A 15,507-nucleotide genomic window follows, 5' to 3' on the forward strand; every position below is an offset into this window, starting at 1 on the left:
TATGAGAGTCTGAACAATCAAGGTCACCATTAAAAATAAAAACATGGGAACTAAAAGGAAACCAGGTTTATCTTCTGAAAATTTGTACATAAAATTAACTTTATTAATCAAATAATATCAGAAATTGAAATAACACTACATACTTACATAGCACTTTAGTACTGTACTTCATCTTATTTCAAATTGGTGTTTTTACCAGAACTCTGTGGTACACAAGTGCTTTACAGCAAAAGAGAATGAGCAGGCCTAGAGCTTAGACTTGTACAAATGCATCCCTTTAGTTCTTATCCCAGAGCTTATGAAGGGAAGAGCTTCATTAAACAGACTCTTAAACTAGACCCATTTATACTGCAGAGAATCCTTTATTAAAATGTTTGCCTCTGGATTTATCTTTTATATAAATCTCAGTTTTCCCACAGCAGGTTTACTTAAAGTAGAATACATACTTAGCATATTTTCTACAATGAAGAAAAAGAAACTTATGTTTAATATTTTTTGTAAAATATTTTCTATAAAAAATAAGGTGATCCCTGTGATTTTCTTTTCCTTTTTTTTTTTTTTTTTTAAGATTTTATTTATTTATTCATGTGAGACACAGAGAGAGAGAGAGGCACAGAGACACAGGCAGAGGGAGAAGCAGGCTCCACACAGGAAGCCCAACATGGGACTCAATCCCTGGTCTCCAGGATCACATCCTGGGCTGAAGGTGGCGCTAAACCACTGAGCCACCCGGGCTGCCCTGATTTTCTATTTATATATATATTACATATATATTAGAATTATAAGCTATTTCCATATTTATCGACTTTATCTTCTTCATCTTACCTTTACTCACAGCATAATCCTGCATACTGATCCAAAGGCTTCGTGCAGGCTCTTTTGTACAACCCAATGCCAAGTCTACATAGACAGCAATTTCAGGCCGCAGCTTGTAATCAAAAGGCTTCTGTTCTTCATTGCCCGAAAGAGCTACTTCTAACAGGCAACTCATACATTTATCTAAAAATATTCAAGTTTACCAATTTTAAACCTGAATAATTTTGGTGCTACAAATAAAAAAAAAATCTTACCACTATTATTTAATCCATATGAAATAACACATTTCCAACTATTTTAAGTAGATGCTACAAAGGTAAAGTTCTTTAACATTTCTCAATCAGCAGTAATACCACCCCTTTAATTCCCTCCAGACAGATGTGTGACAAAACCTAACACCCAGGGAGGAGCTCTGGCATTTTGGCAGGCAGGAGCCAGAGAAGCTACATGTCCTATGTGTGAGCACGGTTCTGGAGAACTCTTTTGTTCAAAATGAAATGATGTCCTCACTGAGAAACATGGGACCACTAAGAAAGAAACTAGACAAGAATTTTTTCTTTTTTCTAGACTTAAGGGAAAATAATCAGGTAAGTATGACTCAAGAGAGAGCAAAGATCCCATGAACAGTTTCTCTATTGATATTTACATTTGTTCAAGTGGTTCCTAACTTTTCAATATTTTGGCATTCAGAATTCATTTTCCATTCATTCCTTTCCATTCATTCCATTCCATTCCATTTACTCATTTTCCATTACAAAAAAAAAATCTAAATAACAGGTTTGGAGGCTAATACCAAAAGTCAACTTATCCCATAATATTAATTGAATCATCCTATATCTACAATTTTACAGAGGTATTTAAACATAAAATAAATAGCTTCATGATCTTGTAATTTTAAAAACTGAAAGATACATTAAAACTGAAATTGATTTTATTCATATAAAGGCCAGTTAATTGACTAATATAAATATAATAAAAATATGAGGAAGGTAGAGATAAAGTTACTTTTCCTCAGAAAGACATTTGTGACTATACAGAACTAAACACTGATAGCACTGGAGCCATGTTTACAATGTTAAACCATGATTTTACTTTTCTTGATAGAACAGTATCTTAAGTATCAGTCTAGCATTCATCAATCATAGCCAGAATCACTGTCTGGTTCATAAACAAAATGATGAATATATACTCTCTATGTAGAAAAGGAAGAAAATCTTCAGCAGCTCTTCTCACTCCCACTCCCCAACCTTCCAAACACAAAGCAGAGCATGTGATTTTTGTCTTGGCTTCTATTTTTTGTTTTTCCTCTCTATTGAGGGAAACAAATCTAAAATTAGGATTTCTCTTAGACGTTCCTTCTTGGGCACTCTCTGAGTCTCTCTTTCTTTCATCAGAGGAACAATGAATTTTAGGTCAATAAGACCACATAGGCTATCTAATTAGTTCCTTATTTTATGAATCAATAGAGGCCCAGAGAGATTAAAGAACCAATCCTAAATAAAACAACTAGATCATCTCTTCAGGAACTGGAAAAATCTTCATGTTCAGACAGTCTGAGAAGCTGGGCTACCAGCAGAGAAGACAAATGGGATATGAGGCAGGAAAGAGAAACCCCAAAGTCACCATAAATGGGGAAGAAAAAATGTGATAATATACCAGGTAACATCTGCATGAAAGTAAGATAGGCTGGGAGGAGAGGTACGGTCTGTCACTCACATCTGGGAGGTGCTTAAAAACTGAACACTGGCAAGTCATGGTAACCTTACAGAGCTTTACATTCTTTGAAGTGGTTTTATAACTTTCAAGCCCCAGAAAACAAGTAACCAAACATATGCCCATTTTTATGAGTCAAATGACTTGCCTAAAATGAGTGATAAATAATGACAAGGTGGGACCAGATCTACATTACCCTTTTGGGGTTTGGAGGCTCTTTTAACTATACAATGCTGTAGGATTCACTTCTTCAAAGGGCTACAAGTCATGTTTCAGATTCCCCCATCCAGCTAATGTTTCACTTGTTTGCTATCAGTTCTCTATTCAGCAAACCCAGAATAAGAGAAATCTTCAATGGAGGTACAAACACAAGCATGTATTTTAAATATTGTAAAGAAGCACATTACCTAACTGAGGGATGTCCATTTCTACACCATCACTAAAAAGTGGTGTTTTCATCCAATATGCAGTGTCCTGTTCCTCTGGAGACACAGGGGAGCCCAGAAGCATACCACCAAGACACCGCCCAATAAGGAGAGCAATCGTTCTTTCCAGATCCACAAGCCACACCCAGGACTGGGCTGGCTGAGGTAATGGCATGCCAGCAGGATCAATCAGTTCTGGCCCTCCTAAAGATAAAATCATTAGTAATTGTGTCTATCTTCGTATTCAAGGGTTTGAATCTTTCTCATTTCTATTGCACTGCAATATGATAATGAAGCAAACTAAGTTTACATTGAAAACTTAGAACACTTTCTGTATATACTCTCTTTACTAGGCTAACTTAAAATACATTCAAATAAGTTTGCTATCAAATAAAAATTTCCCTTTTGGAGTTCCTAATTTTAAGATAAACATTAAAACAGTATATGACAGAAATATCCCATGAAATTCTACTCCTGCTTTTCATTATGCAGATCAAATTTCATCAAAACAGTGAGTACTTGAGATAGCTCATCCTTCCAAAATCAAAACAACAATCTAGCAAAACGATTTATTATTTTTTAATGTTTTTAAGGCTCGAATTTAGAACTATCTTGTACTGAAATCCAGACCCATGTTTTCTGTACATCTGCTTTTAAAGGTTCTTCACTTAAATAAGAAAAACTATACTTAGCCATAAATACAGGAATGGATGTCAATGAAATCAACAAAGAAAAACAAAGATCAACAAATCCAAAAACTGTTTTTTTTTTCCAAAAACTGTTTAAAAAGACTGATAAAATGGACAAATCTCTAATAAAAGTAATCCAGGAAAAAAAAGATGGCATAACTTCAAAAATTAGGAATAAAAAAAGAGGATGCAACCATAGTTACACTAGAGACTTTTTAAAGACCATTAATGAGTACTATGAACAATTTCATGCCAATAAATTTGAAAAACAACAAAATGACATTTTCTGGAAAAATATCAACTTCCAAAATGGATTTGACAAGAAACAAAAAGCTACAAGAGAATAACCTCTAAGGTAAGAAAATTAATAACCAAAGTCTATCTAAATGACAGGGCCAGGTGGTTTTATAGATAAAATCTTCTAAACCTTTAAAAAGAGATAACCTCTATCATACACAAATTATTTCAAAGAAAAGGGGAAAATGGGAAGGCTCCAAACTGATGCCATGAGGTTAGTTTAACTGTAGTAGTAAACATGACCCAAGGATAACACAAAAATGGGAAATTACAGGAAAATATCAGTTATGAGAAAATAGATGCAAAAATCCAAAATAAGACGATACCTACCTTACCTAATACAAAAAGAATCTTAACAAGTCCTGAGATACTTCAGAAAAACAAGAGTAAACCTGGAATGGCTCCATATAAAGCTTAATTGATATCCTGCTACAGTCATAACCTTGACACTTGACTTCACCTAAATCCAGTTGTCACAGAACCATATAAAATAAGCCAGGGCCTCACCGTCATCTTGTCCAATTCCAATCCTTCCAGAAGAAACCAAGGCTTAAGAAATTATTAGCATTTGCACAAGATCATAGAGGTAAGTCACTAGCTTTACGCCTTAGTCCAGGATTACTAATAAAACATGTGGCCTCACTTGAAACGTTCTTATTTTTTTTTAAAGATTTTATTTATTTATTTATGAGAGACAGAGAGAGGCAAAGACAGGCAGAGGGAGAAGCAGGCTCCATCCAGGGAGCCTGATGTGGGACTTGATCCCGGTACTCCGGGATCACGTCCTGACCCAAAGGCAGACGCTCAACCGCTGAGCCACCCAGGCATCCCAAAAGGTTTTTAAAACTTAGTAATCAAACTCCTTTGATAGCCTTATGATAGACTTCAATGGAAAAACACACTAATGTTTTCTAGACATATTGTTTAAGCTATATCCAACTGAATACAAAAATCATCAACATTTTATAAACTAGGAGTGAATTCAAGTGTCATGCCTAAAATCAGAATACTATTTCCGGTAAAGTCCTTAAAAAAAAAAAAAAAACAACTTGCAAAGAGATTCTCAATTTCCATCCTCTACAGTTACCTATATATCCCAACCAAAATACTAAATATTTTACTGTCAAATAGAGATTTAAAACTAAAGATTTTCTAATTTACGAAATAAAACTTTTTAATCAAACAATCCATTGATTGTAAAATGTGTCACTATGCTGCTGACTGAACTATGAAAGAATGCTTTCCTATTATCCAATGTTAAATGTTTCCTAATTGCAACAATGTCAAAATTTGAAAAAACTGTGCCTCAGAATCAATGAAATATACTACTCAAACCTGGTGACCATCTGAAGACCCTGTTTATAACACTGTTAGAGATGAGCAACTTTCTTACGTCTTCCCATCTCTCAGCTGCCCTTTAAACTTAGACCATAAGAATCTTACATTTTGATTACGTAAAACATCCAAGTGTCAGATATGACCTACCTGATGCATGCAAGAGGAACAACTTTTCCCAAAAGCCTTATTTGTTGTTTTACTATCTTTACTTACCATGAAGAGGCCACTGTAACTCTTGGTCTTCTAAAAGAGCGGCAGCTGGCAGGAGTCTATTAAGGCAATCAAGAGGCGGCAACAAGTCGAGGAGGTAACTCAACAGAGGCCGTGCCACTGACACAGGCAGTAACAGCAGAGAGTTAACAATCTGGCAAAGCATACTGCCTGCAGCTGAGACGTATATCACATCTATGAAAGGTAAGAAATTCAACATGGATCAATTGTTTCAAACAAACAAAAAAGAAAAAAACCTAAAAAATACTATTTCAGCCTGGAATTAGAGTCTACTAATTTGATAACTCTTTGTTGAACATGTACCTAGAGCTGACAGGGTGTTAGTATTTTTTTTAAGATTTTATTTATTTATTCATGAGAGACACAGAGAGGCAGAGACAGACAGCTCCATGCAGGGAGCCCGATGTAGGACTCGATCTCGGGACTCCAGGATCATGCCCTGGGCCAAAAGCAGGTGTCCAACTGCTGAGCCACTCAGGGGTCTTGGGTGTTAGTATTTAAACACTTTCAGAAAGTATCACCAACAGACACTTTGTGGGAAAGCATATAAATCCCCAAGTCAATAAATTCATAGGATTACAGCTGCCTCCCTTAAAATTCATTATGAAATTCTCATTCACAAATTTATCCTCATTTCAGTTTTACTAAGAAATAGTTATTGAGTACAACAAACCAGACACTGGTCTAAGTGAAAGGGAAACAGCCATGAACAAAGAGCTAAAAAACTTCTACCCTCATAATCTTTACATACTATGTTTTTTTTTTTTTAATATTTTTATTTATTTATTTGAGAGACAGAGACAGCGAGAGAGCACAAGCAGGGGGGAGAGGGAGATGCAGGATCATGACCTGAGCCAAAGGCAGATGCTTAACAGACTGAGCCACCCAGGCACCCCCTACATACTATGTTTTTTAAACCAAATTTACTTTTTTAAAAAAATTAAGATACTCAAAGCATCTGGTTTTTTAATCTCTACTGGTTTTAAATTAATTTTATTTCAATATTTCATTGTATTTGGGGGCAGGGAGGACCATCAGAGATGAGCTCCATTTGAAGAGATTAAATTTTAAATACCTGTGGAACAATAAAATGGAGGAGTCTAGTAAGCAATGGTTTCAGTTTCTCAGTTTCTTTCTTTCTTTATTCAGTTGGGGAACTTCAGAGATGAGGTGGTTTTAGAGAAACATACTGAATTTTTGTTGTCTTTGAGACAACCATTAAAAGACACCCACTAGGTAAACTAGAAAAGACTCTGCTGTGAAAAAGGAATTCTCAGCCAGATGCATATATAGAAATCAACAGACACGCGGTGGTCAAAGGAAATGGAACCAGATCAGATCACTCAGGGAAAAAAAAAGAGTTGAAGGTAAAATTCAGAGGATCTTAAACATTAAAGGGCGTGTACAAGGAAAAACAGCTTATAGGAATCAGCTGAAAAAAAGTTATCAGAGCGATATGAGCCAAAACAGGATTGTGACTACAGAATCCCAGAGAGAAGAAGGCATTTCAAGAGGGAAAATAGAACACTGGGAAATGTTGAAGAAAGGTAAAGAAACGGCAGACAAAAATTGACTTTATGTCATTTAAAATTAATCTTTTTTGAGTATCATCCAACACCTTTAAAAAATTAGGGCTCTTGGGCAGCCCCAGTGGCGCAGTGGTTTGGCACTGCCTGCAGCCTGGGGTGTGATACTGGGGACCTGGGATCGAGTCCCATATACGGGCTCCCTGCATGGAGCCTACTTCTGCCTGTGTCTCTGTCTCTCAGTCTCTCTCTCTCTCTCTCTGAATAAAATTAATAAATCTTTTTTTAAAAAATTAGGGCTCTTTCATGTCAGTTGGCATCTTTTCAGATTAGTCATATTAATCCCTGTTACCATCACCACCAAACCAAAATCAAAATGATCTTCAATAGGAAGGAGATTCAAGATCATTCCTATTCCACTCAGAAGTTTCAGGTCTCTTAAGACTGGGAAGGCTAAGAATTCTTGCTTTAACCACTGATTAAATGTCAAATCCAGTACCAAACACACCTCTTAATTTTTCTCCAACGCTGCCATTCCAAGGACTTTCTTTGAGCAAATTTGCAGAACGTGAATAAATATCTGTGGCATGAGGCAACAAGAGCTGAAGATGTTTATGAAGCAATGCCACACTGCTTGAGTTCTGGGGGGAAAAAGTTCCTACATTACTACTGTGAAAGATTCAAGGTACAGAAATATCATGCTTACCCAAATATCTGAGTTTCAAGGTCCCTGGGAGATCATCATAAAAGGCAAAGGACCACATACCTCACTAATGTTATTGATATGGCAAAATGCCAGCAGCTGTTTCTGGAGTGAACACAGGAGCTCATGAAGATGAGCAGGCTGGCTGTTTTCTGAAGATGATGTTCCAAGTAGAAATTTATCACTATTCTTTTCTAGCTCTCCAAAGGCTTGATCCTAAAAGGATATATAAATAAGATATTTGAAATACTTGAAAAGTCAAGTCCTACCATAAATGATTTTTGGCTTTAAGAAGCCAGTGTCTCCTTTTTCTCATGATCAGTCTTTAAATCTTTGTATTACTGTTACTAGCTATTAACAAAATATGTCAAGCAGTTTGATTTTGTTTTACCATTTAAAAAAATACGTTTCACTACAGAACTTTGAATATAGAGAAAACAGTACAATACATGCAGACAATATACTTCAACATTTTAACACAATTGCTTCCCATACTTCTTGCGTAAAGGTTTTGTTTTCACATCGTTGTGAAAGGACACAATTGAACATCTGAACTCAATTCTTAGAAATTAAAGTACTTTCAGATTATAAAAGAAGTAAGTGATGTCAACTATACTTAAATTAAAAGACAGGGGAAAAAAGAAATGGACTAAAGACACGACAACTAAATACAGTGTGTGATCCTGAATTTGGTGAGGGGATAGCTATAGAGCATATTATTAAGACAATTATAGAAATCTGAATATGGTTTATATATTAAATTGTATCAATGTTAAATTTTTTGAATAATTATTCTATTGTTATGTAAGAGAATGCCTTTCTTAAGAAATACATGCTTAAAAAAAATACATGCTTAAGCACTTAGGAATAGACAGTGTGGCATCTGTAACTACTCTCAAATTATTTAAAATAATAGCCAGACAGAGATAGGTAAAGCTAATTTGGTTGAAGGGAAGAAGAGAGTTCTTGGATTCTCTAAACTCTAAGTAAGTTTTAAATTATTTCAAGTTGGGATCCCTGGGTGGCTCAGTGGTTTAGGCCTGCCTTTGGCCCAGGGTGTGATCCTGGAGTCCTGGGATCAAGTCCCGCGTCGGGCTCCCAGCATGGAGCCTGCTTGTGCTCTGCCTCTTTCTCTGTGTGTCTATCATGAATAAATAAATAAAATCTTAAAAAAAAAAAAAAAGCCACCCAGTTGGGTACCTGGGTGGCTCAGTTAAGCATCTGCCTTCAGCTAAGGTCATGATCTCAGGGTCCCAGGATCAAGCCCCAAATAGAGCTCCCTGCACAGCAGGAAGTCTGCTTCTGCCTCTGTCCCTCACCCCACTTCTGCTCTCTCTCTCAAATAAATAGATAAAATCTTTAAAAAAAATAAAAGCCCCTCAGTCTATGCTATTCTGTTTATAGCAGCCCACAGAGACTAAGACAAGCACCATCACTGTAAAATCTTAGAACATGACAGGGGCCCCTGGGTGGCTTAGTCAGTTAAGCACCTGACTCTTGATTTCAGCTCAGGTCACAATCTTAGGATCATGAGATAAAGCCCTACCTATATCAGCTTCTGCATTGGGCATGGAGTCTGCCTGAGATTCTCACCTTCCCCCTTTCTCTCCCCTACCTCCCCCACTTCTCCGTCACACTCGCTCTCTCTTTAAAAAAAAAAAAAAAAAAAAAAAGTAAAAGAACATGACAAATTTGGTTTAAATCATTTCAGAAAGGAAAAATAATTTATGGTTTTAGCCCCCAAAGAGTTAATATTTTATTTCCATATAACATACACGTCCTCACCAGCCCCAATGACATTAGAAAGGCACTATTTTTTTTCACTTAATTTTTAATTGTAGTAAAACACATATAATATCAAATTTATCATCTTAGCAATTTTTGAATGAGCAGTTCAACAGTACCAAGTAAGTTCACATCATTGTGCACATGCCACTTTTAACTATATAAATGCAAGATTGTATCTTCCCTTGTAAGAGGGACAAATAAAAGTGTTAAGAAAGCCCTGACTCAAGAAGGCTAGAAATTTGCTTAAAGTACATGTTGCAGCCATGGAAGAGGTGCCTTAAGGATGCTAAGGATGTATCACTAATTACCTGGCAGCAGCTTCTAGAACTGAAGGCAAAACTATCAAATCATAGTAATTAGAGAGTGTTTTCTTCGAAAAGACAAGTGCATCAAACTATATTTGTGGTGTTAAGAATCCCACGGGCTTCACACTTGACAGTGATAGCCAGGCAACTTTTAAGAGAAAGGCACTACTTTCATGCCACATAAATATTCCTTACAACTTTGGAAAAAAAATATTCTGTCAATAACAAATGAATATACTATGACATGTTCCCATTCCATGTGCAGTCAAACATCAGATCAAACTTTACATTCTTAAATCTAAAAGAAAATAATGATATAGGCCCAACTGTCATTCGGACTTAGCAACCTTTTAATGTGGACAGAATAGAAAACTAAGACTTGCACAGAAGATACAAACCTGACCCTGAAGAGGTGTAGGAGGCAATATGAAAGGATACACAAACCATTCAAAGTCACAAAGTACACTCTGACTCTAAAAATTTCTAAAGTTATAGCAAGTTATAATTACATGGTTAAATAGGGTTATTTGGTAAGGCTTCTCTGAAGAAGTCATAGATTAGTAGAGTAAGTTGGAAACAGGTATGCCAGGTCCAAGAGCTCAGATGAGTGGTGCATATGCCAAATGATGAAGGGTCTGAAGGGGTTTTAATACAATGAGCTTATTCCAACAGTAAGATGCAGTGAAGAGACTAGCAATAGTGACAATAACTCCAATACTGTTATTAGCATTAGGTCATGATGTTGTGGATTAGAACCCATTGAAAGAGGGGGGAAAAAAAGAGAGAGATGGATCTAAGAAACACTTAAGAATCAAGAGCATTTTAACACAGGGAAAGCGATAGTGTCCACTGTCTTCTCTCCTACTGACCCACCTATTCTTAGTAAGTACCAACCACACTGTAATTACAGGACTGTATCTGGTAGGGTTAATACCTTCTTCCCTATTCTTCTCTTGCAAAATGTTGATGACTATTTTTATATTCTTATACATTAACATAAGAAAAGCTTGGTAAAATTCTAAAATAAATCTTTTTGGAATTCTCAATTACAAGTCATTTGGCTCTTACATTTCAGAAGATCTGACACATTTTTGGTCACTAGAGGAGTGGAGTCTAGAGTTTTATTTCATATGTATGTATGTATGTATTTGTAAAGATTTTATTTATTTATTCATGAGAGACACAGAGAAAGGGGCAGAGCCATAAGCAGAGGGAGAAGTAGACTCCCTGCAGGGAGCCTGATGTGGGACTCAATCCCAGAATCCTGGGATCATGACCTGAGCCAAAAGCAGACATTCAACCACTAAGCCACCCAGGTGTCCCCATACGTATTTAAATGTCAAACTACCTTAATCTGAAACCATCCCTATCCCCTAAAAAAAAAAAAAAACACACACACACAAAAAAATCCAAGCTTTATTCTTTTTTTTACTACAAAGAAAAAGAGCAACTTACTGTATAAAATCCTAAATTTCTTAAGAGAGTCTTCATCAAAATTTCAGCCAGATGGGTGTCTGGATGGCAGCTCTGAGTGCCATAGGGTTGATCTGCCAGGTTTCCATAGCCAGTACACACAGAAGAGAGGTCAGCAGCATCAGAGGGTGAGCTATAGCCAAGTAAGGAAGCTACGTGGGTATGATCTTGCAAACTGGTCAGAATGATATCCAGTTGCATTCTCTAAAGAAAAATATTTTCATTAATGAAATAGGTACAAATAAATAATTAGCTTAAAATGCACTTTAAAAAAAGGATCTCACTTAATACTGATATTTTTGAAGTATATAATTAAAAGAAAAGCTATTCCATTAATACCATTTGGAAAAATGTAACTTACAGTGTTTTATTCCTTCTTTTACTATAATAACCAAAACTCTATGCAAAATGGTATTCTCTGCATAATGATTTTAGCCCTATAAGAGTAGGAAATGTCAACAGATAAATTATACTATTCTTCTACAGAATTACAATGTAACTATTTATTCTAATATTTAAAATAAGTCACCTGAAATCTAAACTATGAAAACTACTCACTGGAGGCATCTGCGGATATTATATTGCCAGTGGGTACTACTTTTTCCCTGAATCTGTAACTCTACAATTGATAGTTCTACTTGGTTGAGCAAAATGTACTGTTAATGTACATGAGATTAAAAATGGAAAGAATAAGCACATTCATATCCTCCAATACATTTTCATAACAGTCATCTTTTATTTTTTATAAAAGCAGTATCAAACAATGTTGTGGGCATAGAACCAACAGTAGCACATGACCTTGATTTCAACTCAGCACACTATAAATTGTCTCTGGTTTGAGAGTATAAGCAACAAATTATTAAATTTTAATAATTAGTCCCAGATCATTTAATGGATTATCATCCGCTTCACCTTCATTAGAATTCTGAGAACTCTTCCAGAAGAAAACATTAAATAGTAGGATTTACTAAACCCATAAAGTATTATTGCACAAACACATGGTAACTGATTAGTTTTATTTCCCTCTCAGTCTATCTTAGTGTGTGTGATATTACTGGTTTACTTAGATACCATGCAAAGGCTCACCTGTCCTTTAGATAAGCTTTCCCATCTATCAGGTCCTTGGGGTAAAAGAGAATGAAGCAATTCCATTCGTTCTCGTAATGGAGGTAACAGCATGGTTGCTCCCACTGACAGAGTTTCAATTACCACCTAACATCAAAAGAGAAAAGGGTATTTACTGGCCTATTCATCTTTTCAATAGAAACACATGAAAAATGAATGCACTAATAGGATCATGGAAGTCTGAAGAAAGTAGATTACAGAAATCTTAAGCAAGTGACATGAAAAAAGAAAGCATGCAAGTCCTTTAGACGTCTTTAAGTAGACCTGAATACATATTTTGAATTTGCCACTAATAGCTATTCATCACCCAACAAACATTTAGTATGGACTCTAATATTAGGCTGGTTAAGACTCTGCAAAGTACTGCAGATGCAGAAATGAATAAGACAAATGTCCTGCTTTCATAAGCATCTAGTCTAGTGGGAAAGGGACCCTAAGCTACTAATTATAAGTGTGAAAGGAGTCACATATAGGGAAAGTAAAAGGAAGTACAAACTTGAACAAACACACAGGTAACTAACATGGCCTATGGGCTTATAGAAGGTCTCCCTGAGGACTGGGCATTTAGATTTAGAATTTTAAAACAAGGACTTAGACCAACAAACATCCAGGTAGCTATAAAGAACAGCTGCGGGCACCCCAGGGGGCTCAGCGGTTTAGTGCCCCGGGTGTGATCCTGGGGAGCCAGGATCGAGTTCCGCATTTGGCTCCCAGCATGGAGCCTGCTTCTCCTTCTGCCTATGTCTCTGCCTCTCTCTCTCATGAATAAATAAATAAAATCTTAAAAAAAAAAAACAGCTGCATTATCTTAGGCCTCATACTTTCTCAGGGTCACAGCTTCTTTATTAGTAAAATGAGTGTTAGACTAGAAAAAAGAAACACTAGATGATGAAGCGCTCTTATAAATTCAAAACACAACAGAAGAAATTGTAAAAACCTCAATGGAAGGTTAGAATATAAAATTAAATTTCTCACAAAGTAGAGGGGGGGAATGGAAAACAGAAAAGAACAATTATGAGGACTCATCAGGAGGGCTAGTATCCCAATAATAAGGAGTTCCAGAGAGAGAGAACACAGGAAACAATGTAGAAGAAATCAATATACAATATACTTCAAGCTAACTTCTTAAAACTGAAGGCTGTGAGTTTCAAAATTAAAAGGATCCACTCAAGTATAAACCACAATGGTCAACAACAGACCCACATCAGTTCACATTATTTTGAAATTGAGAACACAAAGGACAAATAGAACTTGCTATAGAACCCAGAGAGAAAAGCAGATTTCCATACAAAGGATAAAAATTGAAGAGCACTGATTTTCCGAGTAAAAAAAAGAAAAAATTTTCTCCTGAAAGCTAGAAGACAATGACTTTTGAGAGTAGAATGAATTCTTACAAGAAAGTAATTTAGATTAGAATTCTATGCCCTCAACTCTTCATGAAGATATTCAATTCACAAACTACTTCATTGCGAGTATATTTTCAAAGAATATTTTTCCTATCTACCCTCTCTCAGAAGATACTGATGGATGTAGAAACCCAGCAGACTCCACCTTAACCAAGTGATCATAGTCAATATCTCCAGTAATGAGACACATCAGTCCCATGAACCCCATCATGTGGTGTGCTGAGGACACAGCATAATTTCTGTGGCATTCTTGCCAAAAATGTATAACCTCAGTCTAATCATGAGAAAACGAGATATTCAATAAAATAACTGAACAGTACTCACAAATCATCTAGGTTATGAAAGACAAGAAAAAATTAGGAATTGTGACAGACTGTAGGAGACTAAGCAGAAACAACAATTAACTGTAATATGGAATACTGAATAGGATTTCTCAAAAGAATAAGCACATTACTGGAAAACTGATCAAATTTCTAATACACTGTTTAGTGTAATGAACAGTATTAAGCTAATGTTAATTTCTTGGTTTTGATCATTGTATTGTGATTATGTATAACATTAGCATTGGGGAAGCTGAGTGAGAAAACTATTTTTTATGCAATTTTTCCTTAAGTCTACAAGCAACTCAAAGCATTTAAAAAGAAACAAAAAAGAAGAGCAATGGTGACTGCTACAAACAGATTAAATTACTAGAAGTTTCAGAGATAAGGAACAGAAACAGCTCTATACACATCCTGAGAATTCATCTCCAAAAGACTCTCCTAATGGAGTAGCTATCAACAACATTCAAAGAATAAACAATTTCTAAAGATAATTTTTTAAAGTTTATTTTCCTTATTTCATTCCAGTACTTTCTGACCTTTTAAAAATACTACACTACCTCATTCCTGATAAATATTGAAATGTCAAAGTTCCCAGTCACCACCAGGTTAATTATTTTTTTTTACTCACATGCCAGGGATATGTCTCTCTATTTGAAAAATCAGTTCTCTTTTTTGTTTTTTTTTTGGTTTTTTTACTGACATGTAATTCACATGTCATAAAATTTATCTCTTGTAAATATAAAATTCAGTGGTTTAGTACATTTGCAGAATGGTGCAAGCATCACCCCATTCTAATTTTAGAACATTTTCATCACCAAAAGGAAATTGTGTTTATTAGTAGTCAATCCCCTCCTTCTCCCCTAACTTCTAACAACCGATTTACTTTTTTTTTTTTCTGATTTACTTTCTTTATGGATTTGCCTACTCTGTACATTTCATATACATGTAATCATATAATATGTGGTCTTTTGTGACTGGCTTCTTTCACTTAGCAAAATGCTTACAAGGTTCAGTCATATTGTAGCATGTTATCAGAATCTCCTTTCTTTTTATTCCTAAATAAGATTATCATTCCTAAATAAGATACCACATTTAGCTCATCCATTCATCAACTGACATTTGTTTATTCTCACTTTTTGGTTATTATGAATAATATTGCTATGAACACTCCTGTACAAGTTTTTGAGTGAAAATTCTCTTCGGTACAGACCTAGATGTGGAAATACTACATTATATGGTAACTTAATGTTTAACTATTTAAGGAACTACCTACTTTCAAAAGCAGCTATATCATTTTACATTACCTCTAGCAATATATCGAGAGTTCCAATTTCTCTACATCCTCACCA

General features: G+C 35.5%; 1 protein-coding gene across 12 annotated transcripts in view; it reads right to left on the reverse strand.

Annotated features, from left to right (window-relative positions):
- The window catches only part of HERC1 (HECT and RLD domain containing E3 ubiquitin protein ligase family member 1), a 183,669-nt gene that overhangs the window by 102,323 nt on the left and 65,839 nt on the right, over positions 1-15,507 (reverse strand). For all 12 annotated transcript variants that reach the window (XM_072809039.1, XM_072809041.1, XM_072809037.1 and 9 more), the window contains exons 13-19: positions 12,391-12,516; positions 11,287-11,508; positions 7,802-7,954; positions 7,544-7,676; positions 5,492-5,683; positions 2,937-3,158; positions 826-999 (exon numbers count right to left, since the gene is read on the reverse strand). In XM_072809039.1, coding sequence (XP_072665140.1) covers positions 826-999; positions 2,937-3,158; positions 5,492-5,683; positions 7,544-7,676; positions 7,802-7,954; positions 11,287-11,508; positions 12,391-12,516 — 1,222 coding nt within the window. The remainder of the gene's footprint in view (positions 1-825; positions 1,000-2,936; positions 3,159-5,491; positions 5,684-7,543; positions 7,677-7,801; positions 7,955-11,286; positions 11,509-12,390; positions 12,517-15,507) is intronic.

This window comes from Canis lupus, chromosome 32 (genome assembly GCF_048164855.1).
Source record: "Canis lupus baileyi chromosome 32, mCanLup2.hap1, whole genome shotgun sequence".
Taxonomy (NCBI): domain Eukaryota; kingdom Metazoa; phylum Chordata; class Mammalia; order Carnivora; family Canidae; genus Canis; species Canis lupus.